Source organism: Chelonia mydas, chromosome 7, assembly GCF_015237465.2.
Source record: "Chelonia mydas isolate rCheMyd1 chromosome 7, rCheMyd1.pri.v2, whole genome shotgun sequence".
Lineage (NCBI taxonomy): Eukaryota > Metazoa > Chordata > Testudines > Cheloniidae > Chelonia > Chelonia mydas.
The window spans coordinates 24,709,990-24,737,764 of record NC_057853.1 but is presented as its reverse complement, the minus strand read 5'-3'; the positions used below and the strand labels follow the sequence as shown (position 1 = coordinate 24,737,764).

At 39.7% G+C, this 27,775-nt stretch overlaps 1 protein-coding gene across 12 annotated transcripts in view; it reads right to left on the bottom strand.

The window, feature by feature from the left end:
* Nucleotides 1–27: 27 nt before the first annotated feature.
* DNAH12 (dynein axonemal heavy chain 12) overlaps nucleotides 28–27,775 on the bottom strand; it is a 174,362-nt gene continuing 146,614 nt past the window's right edge. For 7 of the 12 annotated variants that reach the window (XM_043550460.1, XM_043550465.1, XM_043550463.1 and 4 more), the window contains 12 exons: nucleotides 21,775–21,925; nucleotides 21,156–21,409; nucleotides 19,812–19,952; nucleotides 14,904–15,041; nucleotides 13,661–13,894; nucleotides 12,112–12,300; nucleotides 10,778–10,881; nucleotides 8,179–8,383; nucleotides 6,619–6,756; nucleotides 6,033–6,124; nucleotides 4,034–4,101; nucleotides 28–2,605 (listed from right to left, as the gene is read on the bottom strand). In XM_043550460.1, the coding sequence (XP_043406395.1) occupies nucleotides 2,415–2,605; nucleotides 4,034–4,101; nucleotides 6,033–6,124; nucleotides 6,619–6,756; nucleotides 8,179–8,383; nucleotides 10,778–10,881; nucleotides 12,112–12,300; nucleotides 13,661–13,894; nucleotides 14,904–15,041; nucleotides 19,812–19,952; nucleotides 21,156–21,409; nucleotides 21,775–21,925 (1,905 nt within the window). In that variant the 3' untranslated portion in view covers nucleotides 28–2,414. Of the gene's footprint in view, nucleotides 2,606–4,033; nucleotides 4,102–6,032; nucleotides 6,125–6,618; nucleotides 6,757–8,178; nucleotides 8,384–10,777; nucleotides 10,882–12,111; nucleotides 12,301–13,660; nucleotides 13,895–14,903; nucleotides 15,042–19,811; nucleotides 19,975–20,696; nucleotides 20,809–21,155; nucleotides 21,410–21,774; nucleotides 21,926–23,413; nucleotides 23,475–23,494; nucleotides 23,816–27,775 lie in introns of those variants that run through there. The other 5 variants (XM_043550464.1, XR_006292015.1, XR_006292016.1 and 2 more) reach the window with 5 other exon arrangements.

The window sequence follows — 27,775 nt, the reverse complement described above, 5'->3', positions numbered from 1 at the left end:
TTTTAAAGTTGAGCAGAGGAATTCATAGCAAGCTTGAATCATTTAATTTGTTACCCAGTCCAATTTACATATATTATCCAATTTACATTTATATCTCCAACTTATATATGTACAGTAGCTAGATAAATATATTAGTAAAACATGTAAACAAATAAATGTTTGTATTGCAGGCAAACTCAAAATTGATCAAAATACTATCAGTTATATACATACAATTCAAGTCTAATTATTGCTTTTGGGAAAATTTAAGAACACAAAATTTCACCATAAACTCAGAATAGAAAATAAAAGATTTTCTCTCACCTTTTTTAGCTTTTGAAAAGAACATAGAGGACCTCACGCTTTAAACAAGTGATTATTAAGTTGAATCTGATATTTTCATATATTGAAAAATGATCTCTGAAGAGTCCAGATCCATTAATAGCTCTCTATAAATATCTGATCATAAGATACTCTAGGACTTTCTCCACATTTCACACACGTGGGTTAGCTTGTGTCTGATGACATGATCTGATGAATTATACATCAGTAAAAGAAGAGATTAAAAGTCCAGACTTCTTGATATAATATTCCAGATGTAATTGTTTTAGTGAGAATTGATGCTTAAGAGAAGTAATATGTTCATTCTCTACATCTGATTTAAAGAAAAATCCCTGCTGTTTTCACATGCTTTATCAACACAGAGTACATTTAAAGGCCAGGATTCATTACTGGGAGCTTGCCTAAAGGAAATGTCAGAGCGCAGATCAAACTCAGGTTTTACATAAATCAATACAGTTAAATATAAACAAAGAAATAAAATAATACATAAACAAAAGGAAGTTTATGTTTTTAAAAGAAGACAATATTATGACAGAAGTTGCTCACAACATGTCAATATGTAATTACAATTTTCACATTCAGACAAAGAAAAGCACATACTCTGTCTCTGTGTGTGTGTGTGCATGCATGAGAGAGAAAGAGTATGAGTGTGTGTGTAAGGGGAGGAGAAAAGCCTGTATCTGATACTCCTCTAGCCCCAACACACAAGCATCAGGGAACGGTGGGACATGGGACCTTGGGTGGGGGCAAAGTTAGGATAGGATTGGACTTCCTCATTTCATGAGTCTTGAGTTGCCCCACTTTGCAGCAACCTAAAGTACTCTTTCCTCCCAAGCACAGAGCACCTCAGGGGCCAGAAATTAGCCAGTACTCAGGTGTTCAACTCTTAGGAACTTGTCAGTTTCCTAAGGATTAAAAAGCTTTGTAGAGTTTTTAGACTCATACAAGGGAAATTTTAACATTGAATGGAAAAATGTATCTATTGAAACTATTTTAACCACTTGAACTGAATTTTTTGTGTTCCATTTTACCCCTCTTCTTGATTCTGCATAATAAGCAGATATGGGGCACACTAATTTCTAAGGTCCAAATTCACTCCTGCTGATCCTGCTGAGGGAGGAAAGATGGCTGTGTCTCAACTCCCCTCCAAATGGCATACTATAGCTGAACACATGCAGAGAAAAGGTTAAGTCTATTTTGTGGAATCTTTACCCTTCCTGGTTATTAGAGGAGGTGGGAATGGCTCTTTGGGAGAGAGGCTTTAGGAGTCCTGAGAAAAGAACTCTAGAAACAGCCAAGCCTAAAAGAAGGTTTGAGGTGATCTTTATCTTATTATAGTTTTCTTTTTAATAAAGCTAAATCCTAGAAAGAGATGTGGGTGGTGAATTTGGACTTTATGTGATATAACTGTGTTTGTAAGCAGGATGCAAAAGGAGGTAATGTTTTTATGGCAAGTTGTGGGGGTTTTGTTTGTTTGGGCTGTTTATTTTTCATGGAAACTATACAAAAGGAGCTGAGGAGTTTACAATATTAGAAGCAGTACAAGTAATGATGGATTGCTGGGAAGTATACAGGTGAGGCAGACAAAGGTGCATCTTAAATTCAGTTTTATCACATGGGTAAACAATTTCTTCCACCACCACCTATGTGACAGCACACAAATTAGAGATGGGTCCAAACCAAAACACCAGATCTGAACATCCAGACTTTGCCCTCTCGTGGTTCAGGCCTACAGTGCTTGAATGTTGTCTACTATAATACTTCCCAAATGGGAGTTCAGACAACTTTCATTTTTTTAATCAAGATATCATTTGTGGTATTTTAATAAGTGACAAAAGAGATCTGTATACTTACTCATGACACTATATTACAAAATAATAAAATGAACACTCCAGATCATTATATATTTTAAAAATAGTAATAACATCATACAATTCTTAAATGCAACATTTCAAGATCAGGAAAAATTTAGTCTGACCCCTCCAAATATAAATATATCAAGATGTTTCTCTGATACAACGTGCTTCAATTCCTCAGTAAAGGAAGGAAAAGAAAGATATGTCTGATGAGGTTTGCCTCTGAATTCTTCAGGGTTAGTCATCCAGCTGGCAGAGCAGAGCAACACCTCGCTTGATCCAGTGTTGGACTGGTTTATCAGTCTCTAGCAATAGCGCAATGACAAAATTAGTAGAATGTCCAGTAGTGGATAAGGTTCCCTTACGCTCACTTGTCTTGTAGAGTGGACAAATATAGGCACTAGATTTCTTTATGTCTGATTTTTTAGCTTCAAAAAGAACAAACAAAGCAATGAATTATATACTGTAGATGTACTAGATGAATAGAAATAATCTAATCTAATGTAAAAATCAAATATTCATTCTGATTTATTTTTAAAGCTAAATAAAAATTTGACAAATTATTTTCATCCAGCAAAACTTAAAAAGAAGTCACTCCTTGCTCTGATTTTCTTTTAAAAATTAATTTAGAGATTTACATAGGCTAATAGACTAGAGGAAGTATATTTGCTATTGTTTGCTTACAGGAATAGATGCCTTCCTATACAACTTGCTTTTCAAATATTTCAAAGAGGTGTTCAAATCTAAACAGTTATATAAAAATCAAAGCATTTGACTAATATACCATCAGGTTATAGTTCAGAGCATGTTAGTAAGTGCATGAGCTCTTCATCCGATGAAGTGAGCTGTAGCTCACGAAAGCTTATGCTCAAATAAATTTGTTAGTCTCTAAGGTGCCACAAGTACTCCTTTTCATATAAAATTGGGGCACCAGGGCAACTTTGATTCAGCAGCTCGAGAATCTAATCTTGATTCAAGTTGTTTGAGTTCCGAGGCTACAGCTCTGGAGGAACTGTAATGTGCCCAGACTGTTTACACATAACTCGCACAAAGGTTTAAATCATGTTATTTTGACATCAGTCAGCTTCAATTAACAGATTCCTCCAATGTCAATAGAAGGGGTAAACGGACAGAATGGAATACTTTCTGAGGCTGACTTGCAGCTAGTTATAACTAAGTAGAAACTAAGTCACTGTGGAGAATCTTAAAAATATCTCCATTAGGAATGTTTGGAATAAATTGCTCCTGATCAAAGAAAGGAGGAACCAAATGACAGAAAACAACAGTAAAGGTCAGTCAGAAGAAAACATTATCAATGTTTAGCCATCTATGGACAGTATTTCTGCAGCAGTTAATGAAACTTTGAGCAACATTAATTTTAACACATACGGGGTGAAATATTGGCCACATTTAAATCAGTTGCAAACATCCCACTGACTTTTATGGAGTCTGGATTTCAACAGTCATGCTCTCTTTTACCAAGTCTAGTTTATGCCCAAAAAATACATGAAGATCCAATTTGGAGGCAGTGAAATTTGCTTTATATAAAATGTCTATCTGACTGGCTCCTCCTTTGTCCAATCCATGCTAAATAAACCTTTTTTGGGGGGGGGTCAGGTGGGGAAGAGGCCCAGATCAGATAAATTTCAGATAAAAAACTGGGTCAGCCAGTGAAAAGGCATAATGTTTGACAGGCAAGCCATTGATCATGTCAGATGAATGGAGACCTATGTGCATTTGGATTTTTTGGTGAGAGAGAAGGGCTGGTCTTTTTGCAATGTTAAAGAAGTACATTACTGCAATCTCTTGTTGCATTAGAATCCAAAGAAACATTGGTTCCAGACCACTTTACTTACTTGGTTTTATCCAAATGATTGGTATCGAGTCAAAGAGCAACTTGGGATGCTGTTCAGCTAATAGTCCCCTGGTGAGACAACAAAGAAACTATTAAAACATAATTTTATAAAATGTATATTTTTAAAAGAGATATTTTTGTATTTTACTTTGTTTGTTGGGTAGGAAGGAAAAAAGGGAAGGGATGGGATGAGAAAGGGGAATGGAGATGACAGGAAGAGCAAGAGAAAGAGAAATGTCAGGACAAATACAGAGAATGGAAGCAAACTGAAAAGATGTAACAAGGGAAGAAAGAGAAGAAGAGAGAAAAAAGATAAACAAGAGCAAGAATGAAATAAAAGAAGAGAGGAGGGGGATGCAGAACAGAGCTGGTGGACTTCCCTATCTTTACCTTTCTCAAAGGGTCCAGTAAAATCATCAGATATCAAAAACACTTCTCTCATAATCCCACACAAGGGATAGGATTAGGCAATAACAAATAAAAAGCCATACTGTGCTCTGACCTTTGCTGTTTAAACTCTTGGAATAAAACATGCAGTTTTTCTTGCTGAACTACATTACCTTTAAAAGTGTCCATTAACTTGTAATAGTATAATGAAAATTTAAAACCCACTGTAGATTTTGATTTTGTACAGCCACTTTTATGTGTGTAAACAATTGTGCAAGCAGAAGTGGGTATATAGCTGCTTTATCAGCACAAATTGAGGTGCTGGATGCTTGGGTGCCAAATTTGTGTACCCTGAGGGCAGGTCTATACTAGAAGCGCTACACTGGTGCAGCTGCACTGCTGTAGCACGTCTGGTGAAGGCCCTCTATGCCAATGGGAGAGTGCTCTCCCATCAGCATAATTACTCCACCTCTGTGAGAGGAGGAAGCTATGCTGGTGGGAGAGCGTTTCCCGCCGACAGCACCAGTGTGGACAGCACTTAAGTCGCTGTAATTTGCTTTTCTCAGGGGGGTGTCTTTTTCACGCCCCTGAGCAACGTAAGTTACATTGACTTAAGTGGTAGTGTAGGCCTGCCCTAATGTACATCAGGCATGCAAAACTGAAGAACAGTTGAAGTCGACTGAAAACATGGTCCTATTTGCAATGTGCACTTTTCTGATTGTCTGATAATTAGTTCCGACTACTCTGCATATCGGTTCAATTTTTTTTTTTCAAAATGCACTGCTTCACTCCATTGGAAAAAAAAATTAGCTGAGATTTTCCATAGGCCCCTTTTAAAATATCCACTTTGAGGGCTGTTAGGGTCTGTACCCTTTCCCATCTATTTAGAAACCTTACAAAGTAACAAGTACCATATCTGAATGACTATACAAACAGTTAAACCATAGTGGGCCAAATCCTGCCCTTCTCTTGTGTGGGACCAAGATGTGAATTGGTGCTTATCTTCATCTAAGCTGCCTGTGTGCTAGGTGACTCACCCTGAGGATGGCCAGGTCAGCTGCAGCAAAGGGATAGGTGGGCTCCACCAGCTGCTCTGTGGCTGGGACTAGGAGAGCTGTTCATAGACTGGGGACCCAATGTAAAAAATTCATTCTGTACTCACATAGTAAGTGCTGTAGGTTTGGAGAGGAAACACTATACTATTCACTTGCGGGATACATAGCCCCGAAAACCTGTTTCAAAAAATCAAGTCCCTCTGAGGTATCTCAAATTGGGCACCCGGAAACTGATGCAACAAGAATCTGAAAAGAATCACTAGTCACTTTTGAAAATCTTGGCCTTACTGCTTTGAATGGTTCTGTGACTCATGTAGAAGGGCAATTTCATGAAAGAAAACTGCATTTTTATTACAAGTAAGCACAGTGCAACATTCCCAATACTACAGTATCGCAGATTCATTGTGTTTTTTCTTGTCAAGATCTTTTGGAGGAAGGAGAAGATTTTAAGTTAAGAGTATAGCATTGAAATGTTGAAATGATGTTAAAATATTTCAACAAGTCTAATATGAGCGCATAAGAAAGTTTTAGATTTATTTTAAAATTTTAATTACTGACTTGGTCCTGTCCCAGCGAGCTCCATCTAAAAATAATCCATGGATATAAACACCATCTTCTGGTGCAGTAGCAGATGTATCCTTAGGAATGACCTAAAAAGAAATACATGTTAATACTTGTTAATACATTTCCAGAGTAGTTTTGTTTTAGAGCTATTAGCTCTACAAGCCAATCTTCAAGAGAGCAACCCCAAATCAGGATAAAATAGTGAAGCCTCTTCTTTCAGTACTACTTTACATCATCAACTGTTAAGATGGCAGCTTTCTATGTGACTGTGAATTATCCTTTATCATCATACTTAGAACACTCAAGTTTATCAAGTGATTTGTTTTCCTAATTAGGTGATTAAGTGTAATGAGGAATATACTTTTAATAGCATTCCTTTACAGATATCAAGTGGAAAACAGTATGTACTACTATTCAACATGGTTGCAGATCTACAATGCCATTGCTAATCAAGGTCTCGATCCTGCAATAAGATATGTGCAAGCGAACCCATCCAATCAAGCACAGGGTCCACCTGGTATATCTCATGGAAACATCAGGACCCATATATGTAAAATATATTTTTATCACTTATCCATACCTGAAATTCGTATCCCAGCAGGTCAATGGGAATGGTGTACTTCCTGGCATAGTTCTGCATGGCTCCAGTTAAAAAAGCTTGAGTAAAATAGAATCCTGATAGCCAAAAAACACTGGGCTTTCCTAACTCATACCAGTCCTGGGAGGAGGAAGAGAGAGATACTTTCAACCATCTTTGCAAAAAGAAAAGGAGTACTTGTGGCACCTTAGAGACTAACCAATTTATTTGAGCATAAGCTTTCGTGAGCTACAGCTCACTTCATCAGATGCATACTGTGGAAAGTGTAGAAGATCTTTTTATATACACACAAAGCATGAAAAAATACCTCCTCCCACCCCACTCTCCTGCTGGTAATAGCTTATCTAAAGTGATCACTCTCCTTACAATGTGTATGATAATCAAGGTGGGCCATTTCCAGCACAAATCCAGGGTTTAACAAGAACGTCTGGGGGGGGGTAGGAAAAAACGAGGGGAAATAGGTTACCTTGCATAATGACTTAGCCACTCCCAGTCTCTATTCAAGCCTAAGTTAATTGTATCCAATTTGCAAATGAATTCCAATTCAGCAGTTTCTCGCTGGAGTCTGGATTTGAAGTTTTTTTGTTGTAAAATAGAGACCTTCATGTCTGTAATTGCGTGACCAGAGAGATTGAAGTGTTCTCCGACTGGGTTTATGAATGTTATAATTCTTGACATTAACATTCTTAACATTCATAAACGAGTCGGAGAACACTTCAATCTCTCTGGTCACGCGATTACAGACATGAAAGTTGCTATCTTACAACAAAAAAACTTCAAATCCAGACTCCAGCGAGAAACTGTTCAATTGGAATTCATTTGCAAATTGGATACAATTAACTTAGGCTTGAATAGAGACTGGGAGTGGCTAAGTCATTATGCAAGGTAACCTATTTCCCCTTGTTTTTTCCTACCCCCCCCCCCAGATGTTCTTGTTAAACCCTGGATTTGTGCTGGAAATGGCCCACCTTGATTATCATACACATTGAAAGGAGAGTGGTCACTTTAGATAAGCTATTACCAGCAGGAGAGTGGGTTTGTGCGGGGGGGGGTGAGAGAACCTGGATTTGTGCTGGAAATGGCCCAACTTGATTATCATACACATTGTAAGGAGAGTGATCACTTTAGATAAGCTATTACCAGCAGGAAAGTGGGGTGGGAGGAGGTATTTTTTCATGCTTTGTGTGTATATAAAAAGATCTTCTACACTTTCCACAGTATGCATCCGATGAAGTGAGCTGTAGCTCACGAAAGCTTATGCTCAAATAAATTGGTTAGTCTCTAAGGTGCCACAAGTACTCCTTTTCTTTTTGCGAATACAGACTAACACGGCTGTTACTCTGAAACCTGTCAACCATCTTTGCTATTCAGTATAGGCCTAGGTAGTATTTGCAGTTTTCCACAAAAAATTTAGCCATATTCTACACAACCTTGTTTAGAAAGTCTAGATATAAAGAGTCAATTTTTACCAACCCATGTCCAAATCATCCTTTAATTTTAAATCAAACAGAATTATTAGTAACACAATCCCTCTTGCTTTACCTGCAAGAATTTCAGCCTCGCTAGAAAATCTAGGATATAGCTCCCCAAAGGTTTAAGACTTGGGTATGAACGGTTAGCCCAGTTCTCGGCAACTTTTCCAACAAGCAGACTGCCGCTCAGGGCCTCCAGCTCAGAATCCATAACGACCAGTCCTTTAATGGCCTTTTTCAGATTTATTAAGGTAATACGTATAGTTCGGAGTAAACTAGAATTAAAGAAAATATCACAGAACTATCACTAAAATACAACAGGTTTGACATGGTTTGTCAGACATGAAATCACCATCTCAAGAAATAATATTACATTATTGTGATGACTATGAAAAAAGTACATAACCAGGTTTTCCTCATTCACAACTTGCCATATTTGCAAAATTACAGATTGTGCCCATACTGTTGCCGTTTAATAGACCTTTTCTTCTGCTTATCTAAATGTCCATTGAGGCACCATCTCCAGTGGTTATAGCATGTGACTGTCAGGGGACCTGAGTTCTATTCCAAATACTGACGCTGACTTGCTCTGTGGCCTGGGACAAATCTGTTAATTTGTGACTCATTTTCTCCATCCCATCTTCCTGGCTTCAAAGGGTTCTGTGAGGTTTAACTCATTATTAAGGATAGGAGTCTGTCATGGAGGTCATAGATTCCGTGACTTTAATGGACCTCCATGACTTCTTTGGCTTCAGCCTGCCACAGTGGCAGGGCTGGAGCAGCTGTCAGCCCCCACCCAGGAGCTGTGGTAGGACTGGAGCAGTGGTCGGTGGTCAGCATCCGGGTCCACAGCAGCTTCCAGGGACCGGAGCAGCAGTCAGTCAGCCCTCGCCACAGGAGCAGCAGCCGGAGCAGTGGCTGGGGCTGGGTCAATCCCCAGGGCCAGAGCAGTGGCCACCACCACAGGATCAGCCACTGAGTAGCCCCCAGTGGGGGCTCTTACTGTTAGTCACACCACAGGGTATTTTTAGTAGAAGTCAGGTTGCAGACTTCCATGAATTTTGGTTTATTGCCTGTGACCTGTCCATGACTTTTACTAAAAATATCCATGACAAACTCTTAACCTTACTCATTATGAACTGTACAGAGCCTGAAATGTCTAGATGGAAGGTGATATAGAAATTCTAATTATTTTCATCTGGTTAAAAATAGTTGAGTCCAAACCAGAACCTAGATCCAAGCATCCCTGAATCCAAAGCCAGACTTTTCAGCTTGCCTCTGTCACTTTAATGGGCTAAGGCAAAATTCCTGGTCTGGAATCCCCCAATCTTTGTGAAAATTCATGGGGAGATCCAATGCTCCAGTGCAAAGTCCACCTCTAGCTTAAAAAAAAATAGAACACTATGCAGTGAATATTCTTGGGGAAATAACGGTCCAATGGCAGCTGTGTAAGTTCATCTCTTTCTGTTTATGTAAAATAAAATATTTCTGTTAAAATAGTCGAAGACCTAATGGGGCATTTTGTTTTATGCATTACTTTGAATTTCATAGTCTCTAGCCTATACTGTCCTGGCAAGAAATTAAAACCACAACCCTAAAAATAATAGAATCACAGAAGTGTAGAACTGGAAGGGACCTCAGTAGATCATCTAGTCCAGTCCCTTGCACTCAAGGCAGGACTACATAATAACTAGACCATTACTGATGGCTGTTTGTCTAACCTACTCTAGAAAAACCTCCAGAGATGGAGATTCTACAACCTCCCTAGGCAATGGGTTCCAGTGCTTAGCTGGAACAATGTACAATATGTGTATGGAGTAGATGAGGAGGCAGGTTTCAGATAACAGAAGAGCGGGGAAAGGAGTATGTGAGAAATAAGGGGAGTTTGGAGAGTGAATGAAGGGATCGGATAGAATTATGGGAGTGCTTTATGAGAGAATTAAGGGAAACAGGGGGAAAGATGAGCAGAGTGAGGGGGAAGGTCAAGAAGGAGAAAAATAAGGGTGGCAGGAAGAAACAGGGAGCAGACAGAGAGAAAATGGGAGAAAAAATAGGAATTTGGGCAAAGTGGGATGGAGACTGGGGACCCAAAGGAAAAAAAAAGAGTAGAGGATTATGGTTGACAGCAAAAAGAGAGGAAGTGAGGGTATAGGAAGAAAGGGGGAATCAGGGCAAGAGAGAAGGAAAGTGATGGGGCACAGATAGGAGCAGGTGAGAAAATAATAAAAAAGAGAGAAATAGTCAGAAAGGAGGAAAAAAGGAAATGATACAAGCACACGAAAAATGAGACCAAAAAGAAGAGGATGGATGGAATAAAGAAATGGAAGTGAAAAATAAAGCAATACAAGCACAACCCTGCAGATCACCCATTACCAAACTTTTGTTTGGACCTTCCCCCCATTACATACCTTATCCTCCAATTCATTTGCCATTTAGACATTTTTCCTTAAATCCAACCTATATTCTGCCTTGCCTAACAAAGGAAAAGTTCTGAGAATGCAGACACTACTGCAGGCAATTAGAACTGAAGCAAATAATAATAATAAAAAAAAAGGTCTTCAGAATAAAGAGTCTATAAAGAGACCACACTGGATGCCTGGCAGAAAAGGGATCTGCTGTGAATGGGTTGATTGAAAGTACATTTGAATTAAATTAATTAATTCCCTTACTTGTTAAACCTCTCCATTTCTTGCACCAACACGGTGTTCATACTTTCCTCATATCTCACAGGATACTTCTGTAGGGAAGCTTCAATGTCAAAATCATTTGGAAGCTGCAAATGTCAATATATTTGGACACATTTTGATAAGTGCACATTTTAATTTACAATGGTTTCAAAGCAATATTAAAAGCAAAGAGACCCAAAGCAACCAAATAAGCTCCATGGTGAACGACTGATATTCAGTAAAATACCCTACTGAATATTGGTTGGTCAATAAAAATATCTTGAACATCATTGAAAATGTAAAAATAAATGTAAATGTTTTAACGATTGTGAAGTTCTTTACAATATTGAATTGACTTTTCCTCCAGGTTCTTTGCTCTGATTTCTCTCCCTTCTACTCTTAGCTGCTCAGCGACACTTCCCCCACTTTAGATATGGCTGTGGCTCCCCACAGTCTGATAAGCGCTTCACTTTCACTTTGTGTTGGACAGCTTAATGCTCCCCGCTGAGTTTTTCCCAATGCATAATGAAACTTAGGAATCAGAGATGTAGCACAAGGATAGGGAGAGAAAGAGAGACCCATACTTCAAAGTCAATGTTTTATTTTTAAAAAATCACTATTCTATTCAGGTTATTATGCCATGCCCATCACCATGGTATCTGAGTACTTCCTAATAAACAAGGAGATTTAGGTTAATTGGACAGGGTTAACTTTCTATTCCACTCCCGTCCCTTGTGCATGAGATCTGTGAGAGTTTTTGTTTGTTTTCTGAGTAAGTTAATGTGTATTTTTCTTAAGGAAAAAATGATCTTATGTTTGGAATGGAACTTGGTATGATTTGGTGTAGTTCTTATGGAGAATGAGGAACATGGCACAGCATGGGGCTAGCCCCCAAAAGAGCCCTATCTCCTGCATACATGAGCTTTGCCCTTGCACAATTCCATTATTTCTGAGGAGTGTAGGTGTCAAAGGTGGTCATGGTCCTTGAGGAAAAGTCTTTTAGGTATCCTGAGCCCAGGCCATTTAATGCTTTGAAAATAAGAACCAAGAACTCAAACTTAATGCAATGTTCTAGGGGAGTCAGTGGAGAGAGTAGAGCTGCAAGTTGCTCACTAACTATATTTGTTGCTGAGACAGTGTGTTGTTGCAACAGCATTGTTTCAATCCCAAAAGGAGGTGAAAAAGGCATTTCTGTGGTCACAGGTCCCTTTGTGGCCCAATCGTCTGTCCAGTTGCCCATTACCATTTTCTCAAGGAAGAACATTAAGCTGGCCAGGTAATGGTGGGAGTATTTGTTATTCTAATCAATTATTATGCTATTTGTCTTTCTACTTTACCTTAATGAGAATATCATCAGCAATTTCATACAGAGTGCTGTCACCACCTCCCGAGGAGCCTCCCTGCGTGCTTCCTCCTTGTGTTAGAATCAGAGATTCAAAGAGGAGTTTTGTTTGCTGGAGATCCTTTGAAATATCCACATTTTCATGCAACCCAAACACCTCTGGCTGTTGACTAAATGGAAGATTCTATGGCAAAACATATTAAGTAAACAATATATTTAATTAGATAAATCAGTTCATTAAGGGCCTGATCTTAAGCTTATTGATGGAAAGATTCCATTAGCTTCAGGGGACATTGGATCAGGCCTAGAACCATGACCTCACCTACAGTGAATCCTTTGACAATGGCTTTCTAGTCTTTATACCAGGCCCTATTATCTACCTGTTGATCTCCTCATTAAGTTGTACAAATTCTGGAGTGCAACAAAGTCTAGGGTGTTTCAAATCACAAAGCACTTTAGATCACAACATACCTGCAAAGGAGCCAAGGAAAGGAAAGAGGATGGGCATCAAATGAAAAATGAAGCACACATAAAAACGTTATTTTTAAATGTCGAGAGGCTCAGACCCAGGAGGGTTGTCTGCTTAGTGTATCATGTTTGTAACCTCTCAAGGCTTTGCCACTAACCTTTGAAATTTTTGTTGATCTGTGAATCCTACATAAACTACCAAGAAAAAATTATAGCCCCATGCATGACCAATAGGATCTTGGTAAACTGTTTCCCTTTCTCATTTCCAGGTTATCCATCTTCTGCACAATTCATAATTCCAGAAACTTGTTGCTAGAAAACCAACTCCTGTCCTCAACGCAAGACAGCAAGATTTGAAGTACGGTTCTAAGGAGTAAATGCTCTAAATGAAATTACCACCTGATATTTCACGCAGATCAGTTTGTGGTTTGATGCTGTCTTATTTCACAGTCTAAGGAGAGTCTGGCGAGGTCAGTGCTTAGAAAGGAGACGTCTCAGAAAACACCTAGCACAGCAGGGAGTAACATTTGTGATTCAGTGTTATAGGATTCTTCTCCCTGGAACCGTACTGAAGCAATGCATGGACTTAGAGCTCACTAAACATCTTAAGGCACCTTTTGCAAAAGCAGAAGTGCTATCCCCAATGTTCTGCCAAATTCCAACTAAAAGTAATTACATTTGAGCTGCCTAAATTCCCTTGAGGTTTCAATAAGATGTATTCTTTACTTCCTATTCAAAATTAATGGTGGACTGTTCTATAGCTTCTGTGCTCTACCCCAGAAGTGGCTGTATTTCAGTGATGTGAGGTACTGAGAGAATTATTATTTTGTAATACAATTTAAGATCCTTGGAGCAAAGGCATTATAAAAGAGCTAAACATTATTGTTTTAGATGTTCCAGCATTTTAATATTAGAAAATGAATTTGTTACATTCATGCAGAAGTAATTTTTTAACATTAATGGAATATCAAATTAAAAATGACACATCACTGAAAATATTTTATTTTTGCAACATTCACTAATGTAATTAGACCAAATATTATGTGAGCTTCCATTTTACAAAGAAACCAAGTTACCTTAATAAATTCAATGTAGTCCTCATAGGTGCCTTTTGGTGGTGCATAGTAGTTGCCACTGGGAGAAAAGGCGAAGCGTGGGTTTTCAATTATATCTGGATTATAAAAATCATCCAGCATAGTCATTAGTAAACGTCTGTCCCAATCATCTGTCACTCGTCCTCCATAGTTACATTCACCCGTAAGGTAAGATATAGCTTCAAATGGAACATGGTCATATTCATTTATGAATAGCTGAAACAAAGAAAACAAATCTAAGACACTTCACCACCTTGAATCCCAATTAGGCTTGTAAATCAAATCCTATAGTTAATTAGAGACACAGTGTGATCTGCCTTTTATTATTAAATAGGAAAGGAGCAGAGATGAGCCCACAAACCCAATGGACCCTTCCATGGAGAGGCCTACAGAGCAATAGTGGAACACAGTGTGGAGAGAAGAGTATGCTCTAACTCGTACAGAGCTATAGTAAATGTTTTCCCCTAGTGCAGCAGCAAATTCGAACTCTGAAGTCTTCACTCAGGTAAAATTCCCATTTGAGGTTAATGGGAGTTTTATTGAGTAAGAACTGGGCAGAGACCTAAAGATTTGTCCCAGGATCAACAAATCATCCAATCATTCTTACAGTATTTACAATTGTGCATCTTCTGAAGCCTGATTTTTCTAGCAAAGGCATGTTTCTTTCTTTTACCAAGTCTCTTTGGATGCTCAGAGTATCTTGCTTTTAACCTTCAGAATGTTTGTCTCTTTCAGTGACTCATCATAGTTTTTTCCAGCAGCTCAAACTCAACATTTCTAATTCCCACCATAAACTCTCTGGACTCTTGTCTAGATTGGTCAATTGGTAAAATTTTCTCAGGAGTCCTATAGAGCTAGTCAGACAGGACAGCCCTGGCCACTTGCTGTGTATCAAAATTTCCTTTGACTAAGAACAGTGAGCAGTTTGATGGTATCTACTAGTTTGATGGAATCTACTCAATAGTGAGACCTCCTTTGAAATATAGTTTTAACTCTGTTGTACTGAGTTCCAAATGGCTCTGTGAATTTTTTTTTAGAAAATTTATCTAAATCTAATGAAGAATTTCCTATTTTTATAAATATAACGTGGTCTGTGTTATTTATCTTTGTCTCAATAGCAAAGAAACCTGAACTAAAGTTGTGGAAACCTGTTTATGATTGTGTGTTTGAGCATTTAACACGGCCATTTCTGTATTGTGTAAGCAACAGTAAATAAAGACTTTACCTGCAGCTGTCTGATACTGATTCGCAAGTCTGATTCATTAAATCCATATGGGATATTCCAACCAAGAGGGCCAAACTTCTTTCTCTCCTGAACAAGAGCATGAAAAAAGCAAACTCCAAAGAGCAGTTTTTCCCATGTCTTTAAGAAAACAACAACAAAAAGTATTAACTGACATGGCTGCGTATGGTCTTTAATTTATGCAGATGGCTGAAACAACAAAAGCAGTTTGAAAAACATTTTATTAACATTTTAAATTCTCTGTTTTGGATAAAAGTGTTAGACTATGACTAGCATGAGGTTTTGGTTTTTTTTTTAAATGTTATTAGATAACAATATGGAGTTGACAGTTAATATGTTAAAGCCTATTCCTGCAATCCGTGACTAGTAGATATAATGTTTACACCCCTGAGTAGTAACACTGAAGCTATGGGACTACTTGGGGATGTGTGCACTACACTGAGTTAAGGGTTTGCAGGACTGGACCATTATTTATTAACTAAGGAAATGAAGGTTACTTACCTGTAACAGGAGTTCTTCGAGATGGACTCTGCATACTCCCATCTGACTGGTGCAGCATGAATGGTAGAACTGTATCTAGCAGTGTTTGTTGGGGTGCTCACATGTCTCTCTTGCCCTTCTCCTCAGGGAACATAGAATGTTCCCGGGCAAGGTTATAAAAGGGGCATTGCACCACAGCTGCTTCAGTTCCTTCCTCTGCAACCCCAGGTCTTTTGATAAATAGGACTCAGAGGCAAAGGGAAAGGTGGGCAGAGAGCATGAATATGCAGAGTCTATCTCAGAGAATTCTGGTTACACGTAAATAACCTTCATTTCTTCTTTGAGTGTCATCTGCATATTCCTATTTATGGGATAGACTAACAAGCAGTAACTCAGACCCAGGATGGTCGGAACATGGAGTCCTAATTAAAAAAAAGATGGCAAAACTGCCTTGCCAAATTTTGCATCTGATCTAGATTCTAAGCCTAATGTCTGGTGCTTAGTAAAAGTGTGGACTGTACTCCATGTTGCTGCTCACCATATTTCTATTAAGGAATATGTCCAAAGAATTCGATAGCAGCTGCTTTTCATCTAGTAGAATGAGCTCTAATTCCTTCAGGAAGAGGGAGACCCATCATCTTATAAACATCCTTAATACATAACCTAATCTATCTTGAAAGAGTATGTACAGTGACCAATCTCCTTTTATTCCTTTTTTCATAAGTGATAAACAAATTGGGAGATAGATAGAACTAACCATTTTAGGCAAAGTAGAAAGCTAAAGCCCTTCTAACATCTAGTAGATGTTATCTAGCCTCCCCACCTTGAGTGTGAGATTTGGGAAAAAAATACTGGTAACATTATAGATGGAGGTATATGAATATCTAACAGAACTTTTGGCAAGAATCTTGGGTATGTACAGAATATTATTTTATCTTTATTAAAGACAGTAAATAGTGGGTGTGCCATCACCGCTTGTAATTCACTTATGCACCTTGCTCAAGTGATAGGTATCAAGATGACTGTCTTAATGTATAAATAGGATATTTTACAACTCCCCAGAGATTCAAACAGATGTTGCACTTAGTGTAAGCACTAAATCCCAAGATGATATAGGCTCTCTAACTGGTGGAAATAGATTATTAAGACCTTTCAAGAATCTTTTGACTACACCACGAATAAAAACCAATTTACTATCCCCAGAGACATGGTATGCTGAGATCACTGAGAGATTAACTTTGACTAGGGTGACCAGATGTCCTGATTTTATAGGGACAGTCCCGATATTTGGCGCTTTTTCTTATATAGGTGCCAATTACCCCCAACCCCCGTCCCGATTTTTCACACTTACTATCTGGTCACCCTAACTTTGACTGATGACAAAGAGAGATCCACTCTTTTAAGATATAATAAGTACTCCAATATATAAGTAATTAGAGCTGTATATGGATCTATATCATACATGGAAACCAACAATAAAAAGTCCTTAACTGATAGCAACATTCTGTCCTTCTACCAAAAGAACATTTGCTAACCTCCTATGCTCCTCAGGGAGAGTATTCATGAAAGACAACATTTTTCCTGACAAGATGGCATTGATATCCTGCGATTACATCTTAATGGTTCACTATTCTCATATCTGAAGTGGCTGAGGAAAACATCCAGTCTTTTCCCTTCCTTATCAGAGGGGATAAAATAGGCCTGAGCACGCTTTCATCTATGCAGTGCAGCCTCTACTATCAATGAATTAGGAGAACGGAGATATGAAACACAGCAAGACCCTCCTGGGAAAACAGGAAAAGGTCATCAGCCTTTTTTTAACATAAGCTGAGCTATTAGGGTCATTCCAAATTGCTTAAAACTGGTTGAGACAATCCTTCCAATAAAGGATTTGTCTAGTTGCTGCTTCTAAAATGTGAAGATTTCTCAACAGGAATCAAGGGAATCTCTAATGTCCTTGGAAGAACACCACATCATCTGAATGTGACGAAGGAGCAATCACTCCTACACTTCTGTAAGGAGAAGTAAAGTTCACAGAGTCTGGATGTGACTCTTGGATCTCTAGCAATTCTTCTTCCTCAGATAAAATGTCTCTTACAACTGTAGACGACCTATCAGGACTCTGATGTACCATCAAATCCATATCCTTTGGGTCTGATGCTTGAATGTCTTCAGTATCGAATTGGCAATTACTATATCTAGGAATACCCTGAAAAGGTACAGGAGAAGGCCAGTGAGACCACGTAAAGTCATTCCCAGCCAATGGGAGCTGTGGGAAGTGGCATGGTGAACCGCAGCCACTGGGAGCTGCGGGTGGCCATGCAAATGTAAACAAATGATCTGGCAGCCCGCCAGTGGTTTTCCCTGATGGGCCGCATGTGGCCTGTGAGCCACAGGTTGCCCACCACTGACGTAAACCAAGGTGAAGCCTGACAATCTGGTCAAAGCCCTATACTCTGATCTGGCTGAAAATATCTCTGCCCATACAGATCTGGGAGAAATGACTGAGTTTGCTTAAATTGACTGAGTTTGATTTAAATTTCTTCTTTAGATCTGTTGTCCAATCTCAAGCCATTCTCAGTCCTGAGGGAAGTAGAGTTAATAACCTGCTAGGCTGAATAAAAGATAAATAGAGAAAAACCTTTTTCTGGAGACCCAGAGGAGTCTTAGGTGGTGCAGGTATGGGAGAAATCCTAACTTCTTCAATCTGCCTTCTATTCTCTGAAGGGTTATCTATTTATCCAGTATAACCTTCAGTTCCTATTCAATTGACACACATGGATTCATTACTGACCGAGAAGGAGACAGATCCGATTGATGAATCTGTGCTATAACCACCAACCATTGTGGTACCGTACTGGAACCAGACCGCAAACCCTCAGTAGTCAGATCCTTATTTTTAACCTTCATAACAGGTTCTTTCATCTTCTCTCTCGAATCCGGCTCTTTTGGATCTGAAACATTCAGATGCAAAGAGCATCTTTTGGTTTTAGACAGAGAATCATCATTTGGGGAAGGTTCTTTAAATACCACTGGATCGGATGGATCTTTTCTCACAGATTGGTTCTTGATAAAAAGAGGCCAACACCAACAAGGATGGAGTCTTTGTGCTCACTATTACCGCCTTGTCCTTTTCTTGTGGATTGCTCTAGAATCAGAGTTCAATCCCACGGTCTGTTGAGCAGTTTTGATCCTTGGGCGCTTCACACTTCTAGATTTCTTAGCGCACAGCACCAAAGACGAGTATTTAATTTTCTTTCTTCCAGACTTGCTTGGAGCCAATGCAAGCTTCTAAGATTTGCTAGAGGCTTGCTCTCTCTTGGTTCCAGGCAATTTCGCTGACAGAGCTTCCTGGAGTAAGACAGTCTGAAGCCTGTTCTGTCTTTCATTCTGGGCTCATGTCATGAAGGTTGAGAAGATCAAGTATTTTGAAGGTGAATGTTTTTCGACCAATTATGATAAACACCATGCATGTGTTTTGGCCACCAGAAACACAGCTAGGCATGAGACGTACCTCTTAAATCCTAGCTTTTTGGTCTTCAGCTGTGTCATCTTTTTTTCCCCCAGCACTGAAGAACTTATTTCTAAACTAAACCTAACACTAACAAACCAGCCTAACTATACCCAAATAATTATAAAATATATGGATCTGGTAAAATTCTGGAGCAGCTCTACCTTCTTTCAGCTGGTTGCAGTTGGAGGGAACTGAGGCCTCTGGAGTGCCACACCCCTTTTATATCTTTGCCCTGGAACATTCCCATGCCTCAGAATGGTATGATGGCTGGGTTTGACCCCCACCTCCCTCTCTGCAACTTGTTTAGCAGGTGTGTCTCACTAATGGGCTAGTGGGAGCCTGATGTTTGTTTTCTCAGGTTTTGCCTGGAAGGAACTTATTTCATTGTTTTCTTCAGTTTCCATTTACCTATTGTAGCTCTATAGGAAGGAAAGTTCTCTGCACTAATAGTGCACACTGAGGACATATCTTATCACAAACCCATGTAAAGAGCTGGGAGGAGTGGCCTACAGGCTGAAATGAGTGGTATGGTGAAGCATGGCTCATTCATGCCCCATTCTCACAAGGATAGGACGGGTTGGGGATTTCATTTCAGAACCATATTTCATGGGCAGAACCCGGTGGGGTTGCTCTCAGTCTGAGGAACCATAATTGCCATTAATGTAGGAATCAACCAAGTTTGGCTAATGTTATTGCAGCGTAACTAGTGTGGGGATTTCCATCTGACAAAATGTTCATTTAAGCTATAACCATGTGTGAAGTATTTTATTCACTAATCATTTAGTCTCTGTGTAAATGTTAGCTCATAACTTTAGGGAATGCTTTAGATTAGAACCTTCTGGACATAACAGTGAGTAAATAAATATTTCAAAAGTGTCGAAGAATGAGCAACTTACCTGCTCCTTTCCAGGGCACCCGGAGAAGAAGATGGAATCAGAAACTGGATCTGAGAGATAAGACTGAAGTAGATTTAACCGGAGACCTGTAGGTGATTCATTTGTCATCTTTACTCCATTCTGCAGAATGGTTACGGGAAACTAGACAAAATAAATAGCAACACTGCAACAGGAGAGTATGGCGATGGTAAAAAAAATAATAAAGTGAGATATTTCTGTAAAAGTATAAATATATTTGTATTTTTTAAATAATTTCTTGATGTTCAAAGTCCTATAAATTAAATATACATGGGCTAAATTCAGCCCTTGGATGCAGGTGTGCAGCTTCTCATGGACAGCAATAAAAGCTGTGTGAATGTGTATCCACAGCCAAAATACAGTCACTTCTGTTCAGCAGACTTACATTCATGCTAAAAATGTTTAAAAGCCTGCTCTGTATTTTTATATTTTCTAATATCATTGAAAAGAACAATTGTCCTTTGTTGATGAAATTATGTATCCTCTCACATTACTCTTCCCTTTGTATGCTCCCTCTCTCATTTTTACACCTTTTATCATTACTTCCTCCTACACCTGGAAGTCTTTCTGATCTCATGCACCAAGAGCCTGTTCTCTCTTCCTTCAAATCCTCCTTAAGATCTGCTTTTTCCGAGAATATTTTCTACCTTCTCCTCCTTCCCAATAAGTATGTGTTTGCATGTACAGAGCCCTAGCTTGTAGGCTTTTCAGAGGAAAGAATGTGCCTTAAAATGTTTGCAGAGCACTAAGCAAATTTATGGTACTACATAATCAATTTAACAATATTTTTTTATATATATGTGTATATATATAACCTTTTAATTGTTATATATTTTAAAATTCAAATTTGAAAATGTTGATATTTACACTATTAGATGAAAGCAAGTAGCTGCGCTTTCACTAAAAACAGTACATTTCTGAGACACAGAGTGTTTCATCAGGATTTGATCCAAACATAGTCAACAGCAAAAATCTGGACCTGGATTTAGAGCAAAATTAAATAGACTTTAGGAACTTTCTCCTCTTAAAAACAACAAAGGTACTTGTGGATAATAAAACATATCTATAAGGCAGAAAACACCATTGTTTCTTCACGAGAAGAGCATGTCTACATTCTGTTCTAATATATATTGACTGTATTTTGATTATATATGTATATTCACAACAATCCTTTAATTAGAGAGAGATTTTTTTTTAAAATGTACACCCACTTTGCGTGTACAAGTTTGAAAATCCAAGCCAAAATTGCAGTGTGGTTATCCTATTGTGGAATACAAAATGGTTTATCATTAAACGTGTAATTAGGTCCACTGGAAATAAAAGTACCTTGGGTGACGGATAACTGGTAAGCCAAAGTCTGAAGAATGGATGGCAGGTGTCACTATTAAATTCTTCACAGATTTTCTCTAGCATCGGCATCCAGGAGACAGCAAGATGACAATTCTGTAAACAAACCCAGGTGCCTTCTTCCATTCCTTCTCTAATCATTTTTGCAGCTATAGGTCCTTGTCCCTGTCCCAGCGAGATGGCTTGAAACTTATTTCCAACCATGTGTTTGTCATTTGCAAATTTCAGGAGACCTTGGATGAAACATGCAATCTTTTACCATTTGTTAGTTTAAAAGACTGCTTTATATTTGATATAAAAAAAATTATAATACTATTTTGTTAAAATCTGAAAGTTCAAAATAATTAAAAGAATTTTTTCACAACGCATTAAACTATTTGATTTTAAAATCATATCCCTTTTATTCTGCAAGACAAAATTCTACAAATCTGATTTGGTAGCGTTTTATACCCATTTGGCACAGGTGCAAATGACTCCATAAGGTGCAAAAAGGAGGAGAATCAGGCTCTTAATGTGAAAAACTAGACATTTTGACAGGTCTTTATCTGTCACTGATTCAAAGATTTAGTAAGGAAAACATCCCATAGTGGATACTTACTAGACATGGGATCAGCTCCTGGAGACAGCACAAAGATTAGTGGGATTGTTGAATTTGAATCTAAGTAACTTTTTGTTAGATCAAATGGTGGTGGCTCTACAAACTTCTTCCCCAGTTTGTCAGTTACAAAGATTGCTATTGCTGGATTAATCTATTTTAAAAAAGCAAATATACTGGTAAGCACAAATATAACATAAAATCAGATTTGGTTGGATACATTGTATCATCTTTCATATTCATGGTAACCTAAATCATTATACAAACAGTGAGTTGGATACTGATAATGTAGCAAATTAATAGCTATATTTCACAGTCAATGTATACAGTTCACGTTCACTCTTGGGGACCAATCCATAGTTGCCCAGCAGCCCCTTTGTGCCAGCTGTGCCAATATAAAGGGGCCAGAAATATCCACATGGGTCCACTGCAGAATACTCACAGTGCAAGCGGTGGGCAGGAGAGAAAGAAAGTGAAGGGCCAACAATTCTGCACCGCAGCAAGATGGCCCATTGCAACCAGGGAGCAACTCAAGGCAGCGCTCAGGGTTGCTTCAACCTGCACAAGGGGCCAAACTGGCCACTCAGCAGCCCCAGAATTTAGAAGGTGCAAACTGCCTCCCCTCCGCCCCTGCACTGAATGACTCAGGGCCTTGGGACTCTTAACACTAAATTTGTAGAAGTCTCAGTAGGTTTGGAATTTGAGCTCATTTAACATTCAAAAGCTTGGAAGCTTATTAAACATTTCCATACTACTGAGGCCGTATCCACCCAGCTACGCTGCACTAACTTGTCAATCCCCAAATAACTCCTCCAACAGACACTAAACAGGTTGTGTTCTTGGGTTGCAGGCTTCACCTCCAATAACTTGGTCTCCTCTTCAGAGGACAACTGGGTGTACTCCCCCAGTCTCCTATGCTTTAAATGCCTACTTCCAGTGCCTGGATAATTATTTCCCACCCTATCAACAAGAAACCCAGCAACCCCTCACAGAATCAGGGGATGGTAGAATGGAGTGGGGGTGAAACATCATCTCAGTAGGTGAGGCATAATGTCCTCACAAATGTTTTTTGTTAGTTGCAATTTCTTCAGGCTGTAGAGCACAATGCCAGGCCTCAACTAGTTGCCATGCAGTGTGACACAGGCACAACATATATCCATTTTTGCTGACCAAAGTGGCTGTTTTCCCATAAATTCTAGTAAAAGTCTCTTTTTGCAATGAAAAATGTATATAGCATGTATAGTTCTCCTAACTACCGAGACCTCTTATTGCTGTACAGATAGATTCATGAGGAAATATACTTATGAAAAAACCTGCATGTCAATTTTTATTCCAAATATTAATTCTGCAATTTTACGTGCTGTGAAATACTAAATATAGTCAATACAGATGAAAAATAACAACTTGTGATTGTCCTTACAGTCTTATGACTCAGACAGTAAAAAAAAAATTAAGGGTTCCTGAACATATATTTGAAACAATCAAATAGTATAAGAATTTAGTATCACTAAGAAGAAGAAAATATTAAGAGATCAGTAGTACTGGTAGAACAATACCTCAATTTTACTTTTAGAGTCAAACTGATCATTATAGATGATGACTGAATATATAACATATAGGCTAAGGATATTTAGGTAAAAGTAGAACACATGTGATCACCTGCACAGCTATGTCACTGGTTTCAGAGTAGTAGCTGTGTTAGTCTGTATCAGCAAAAAAAACGAGGAGTGAAATTCTAGCAGTTTGAAGTGTAGGGAGAAAAGAAATCTTAACAGAACTTACTGCATTTAGGTTCCATTTAATCAGTCTTGTAGTTAACAGAAAGAATAGTTACTTGCCTTACAGTAACTGTGGTTCTTCAAAATGTGTTGCCTGGTACACATGTATTCACATGTCCACTCCTTGGGCAGTGTGCTGGAGACTACTATTTTTTGGCCAGCATTGTTATGTGTGGTTGTTAAAGTTGCTGTTGTGGAATCTAGTACAAGGTTAGGGTTAGCTGGCGCCAGGAATGATTTTTGCCATGTTGATCTTTAGGCCCAATCTGATAAAGAGATGAAGGATCCAGTGAAGGATCTGATACATGGAGCACCCACTTGCTGCAGTGACTTCCCTCAGGTGAACCAATCATCAAGGTATGGGTGTAACTGTATTCCCTAATTTCTCAGGTGGGCTGTCACTACTGCCAATTATTTGGTAAAATCTCTTGGCACTTTCAATAGTCTGAAGAGGAGGATCTTGTATTAACAGTGGGAATCTCCTACTTGGAATTGTAAATATTTTCTGTGTATGGGGTGGATCATGATATGAAAATAAGCATCCTGGAGGTTGAGAGTCATAAACCAGTCCTAGGGATCTAAGAATGGGATCATGGATACCAGAGTTACTATCTTGAAATTGAAGTGGCAGATGACGGCATTGAGTGATCTCAACTCCAGAACTGGGTGCCAGCCCTCCTTTTTCCTTGGGATCAGGAAATAATTTGTGTAAAACCCCTTCCAGAGTCACATCTTCCACTGCTCCAAGATTCAGAAGTGAATACACCTCTTGTCATAACAGACTCTTCTGAGGAGGGTCCTTGAAAAGAGATGGGGAAAGGGGAAGAAAGGAGCATGTGGAACTGCAGGGAACAGCCCGCGGAGATGGTCTCCTTAACCCAGTGAGCCAGTGTAATGAGGTTCTGTGATCACTGAAAATAACGACAGCAATCCCCAAAGTCTGTATGTGAGTGGGAAGGAGTAAAGATCTTCCAGGCATTCTGTAACACTGCTCTTCACTAAGGTGTTAAAAATGATTACTTCAAGGAAGTTGCAGGATGTGAGGCAGAGGATGTAGGTCTCTTTCTCAGCGACTCCAAGAAAATAGTAACCCCATGATGATCCTGGATGATGAAACTAGTATGTTGTAAATCAGAGGTCTGATATGCTTCCTTGTAGGAGATAGTATGTAAAATCCTAGATACCAGAGAGAATCAGTGAGAATCTTTTAACTAATGCAGGGCCTCATCCATCTTGCCTAAAATGCTATAGCCCTTGAAGGGAAGCTCTTCTATTGTTGTATGTACTTCCTTTGGGATGCCTGAGGACTGTAACAAGAAAGCTCTCCACATGGTGATAGATGTAGCCATGGATATTGCAGACATATCTGAGGCATCTAATGCTGCCTGGAAAGACATTCATGCTACCAGCTACCCATCTGAGATTACTGACTTCAGTGCCTTTCTGCTATCCTGAAGAATCTTGTCTGGGAAGTCTGACACCTTATACTAATTTAAATAATCATACCTTACTAGATGTCAGGGACCATAGGTCTTGAACCCTGATCCACAGGGCTCTTACAAGCTAGGCAGTCCCAACCTGCCACCCTTGAACAGCAGCTGAATTCTAACAAAGGATACCAGTCCTGGAATATGATTGGTGGAACCTGGGGGTCCTGATTGGTCCCAAGTTTCTACTTAACCCAGGAACAGGAAGTTATTCATGCAACTGGGTTCTCCCTGCTCAGGATTGCTTCCCCTGCAATGTCTGCTCCTACAACTTGCTGCAGATCTTCTGGTAACCTGACCCTGCCTGCCTGTGACTGACTCTCTGTCTGACCTCTGGCCAGTCTCAGACCCTGACCTCCTGGTATCTGACCTAGCCTGACTCCTGCTCCGACCAATAGGTCAGACTGCCTACATTCCAGTCATGACACTAACAAGGACTGATAGTTAGCTATTCGTAATTACAGGCTAGCCAAAGAATAGTTTTTCCTGACCACAAGGTCAAACCGTCCACGTCCCGGTCATGACACTAACAAGAACTCAGAGTTAGCTATTCATAATTACCGGTTAGTCAAAGAATATTTTTCCTGACAAATAAATCTAGTCACTTTGGGGGTTTTTTGTCCGAGGGTGTCACTTTTTGTTTATTCTGTTGCCTAGTTCTTTTGTGGGCCACTGCTACCACCGGGGAGCCTGGTACAGGATGAATATAGTAGTACTCAAAAACATCTAATGTCATCTGGAATCATTTGTCTGGATTCTTGGAAGTTGCTGCAATAGAAATTGGTGTTTACCAGATGTTCTTCGCTAGCTCCGATAATGCTTTGTTAACTGGCATCACCAGGCAATGAGGCATGGAGGCGTGGAAGATATCTAGGAGTTCTGAGATGTATCCTGTATCACCCTCCATAGGTATCTCAAATTAATTCACTATTCAGAGGAGGAGGTTTTGAAAACTTTTATAATTGTTAGGTTGACAGGGGGTTGCAGGCACCAGTGCTTCATCCAGAGAAGACGAGGAAACAGCAGTTGGCATCATCTGCCCCTTCATGGTAGGATGCTCTTCTTTAGATACTTCCTCCTGTTTTTCAGCATGCTGGACTGCCACCTGAGTCCCACAAGCTCCCTAGGATGGAGTAGGGAGGTGGTCCTAACTCTGGATTGGTGTGCGAATAAAAGGTACGTAGCAGGCTGCTGGCTCCAGGGAGCCCAGTAGGCCAGGGACTGGATGTTATTAGAGAAAGTGGGGGCGGGGGGCGGGGAACTATCAGGAATGCCTATCCCTGGAATCTCTGGACCCATGTGGCACACAGAAGGTTCTTTACTCTGTCAGATCCACACATACATAGGTGCAGACTCCGTGGGAGCTCCAGGGCCGGAGCAACCGCGGGAAAAAAATAGTGGGTGCTCAGCACCTACCAGTTTAATCAGCTGTGGCAGCCGCAAATCAGCTCTTGCACATGCTGGGCCCGCCAGATCAGCTGTTTCCAGCAATCAGCTGTAGAGCGCAGCTGCCTATTAGCTGTTTGGTAGGGAGCCAGGATGAGCTCTTTCGCAGCATGTGGCTGCAGTTCCTAGCCTGGCTCCCACTGCAGGTAAAAGTGGTACCTTTCCAGGGCAGAGGGAGCAGGTCACCATTTAGGGAGGGCAGAGGGGGCTTCTGCTCCTCCCTGAGTTTCCTACCACAGCTGAGTGCAAACAGGAAAATGAACTGCTGCTCCATGCTGTCACCGGAGGAACCTGAAGCCCTTAGCTGTGAGCTGGGCAAGAAGTTGCTTTGGTTGATAGGACCGTCCTCCAGGAGCTGGATCAGCAGTTCCTCCCTCACCATAGGCTCGAGGCTGTGGGAAGTGTAAATTCCCCGTTGTGCAGGCTGCTGTTGCTCTGTGGCTGCGAGCGGGAGAGCTGTCTGTATTGCTCTGTCCATCTACACCCCTTCATACATAGAGGGAGCCTTTAATGAGGTTCCCAAATGCCCCCTCAGGCTGGGCAGCTGAGAGCCTGTGCGCCTTAGAAACCCCCCCAGCGCTAGCAGCCCCAGAACCAGAGGGGCAGTGGGCACTCAAAGCACTCCATGTGGGTAAATATCTCCTTGTCACCCAGCTGATAGGATGAGAGCCAGGAGAGAGCAGTTTCTGGCTAGCCTTGGGAAAGAGAAGGGAACTGATGAGTGCTGATCTCCTTAAGTCTCTCCCACAAAGGTGGTCAGTTTTATTTTCAGTGTAACAGTCAATGCTTCCTTTATACATTTCAGTTGCTCCTGATGGAAACCATAGGAAGTTATTGTACATACCTCTGCTTCTCAATCAGAAAATAAAATCTTTCATGAATTAGTCTATGGACCCTGGGGACTTTTTTTTTACAATTCCTGGAGAGCTCTTAATTCTACCTGGTGTTACAGCCTTAGAACAGGTCTCTTTAGTAAGTTCCTTAATATTTGAGTACGCTCTTGAAAATGACATTTTTTAGAGAGCAAATTTTCTTAATAACATTTAAGACGTATAGTGTCGTATTATATTTTCATTAAGGCATGGTTAAGAATCCTCCAGTTGGGTCACTGTAGATACATACTCAAGATTTCTATATTACATTATAAAACTGAACGGTTTCCAGAGGCTAAAACAGGCTTTTAGATCAGTGATTTGTAAATGCAAGTTCAATTTTTACATTTGTTTTTTATGTTTTGAATCTTCACACCTTTAGTACCTTAAACTGGAATGTGTTTTCATTTGTGCAGGAGAA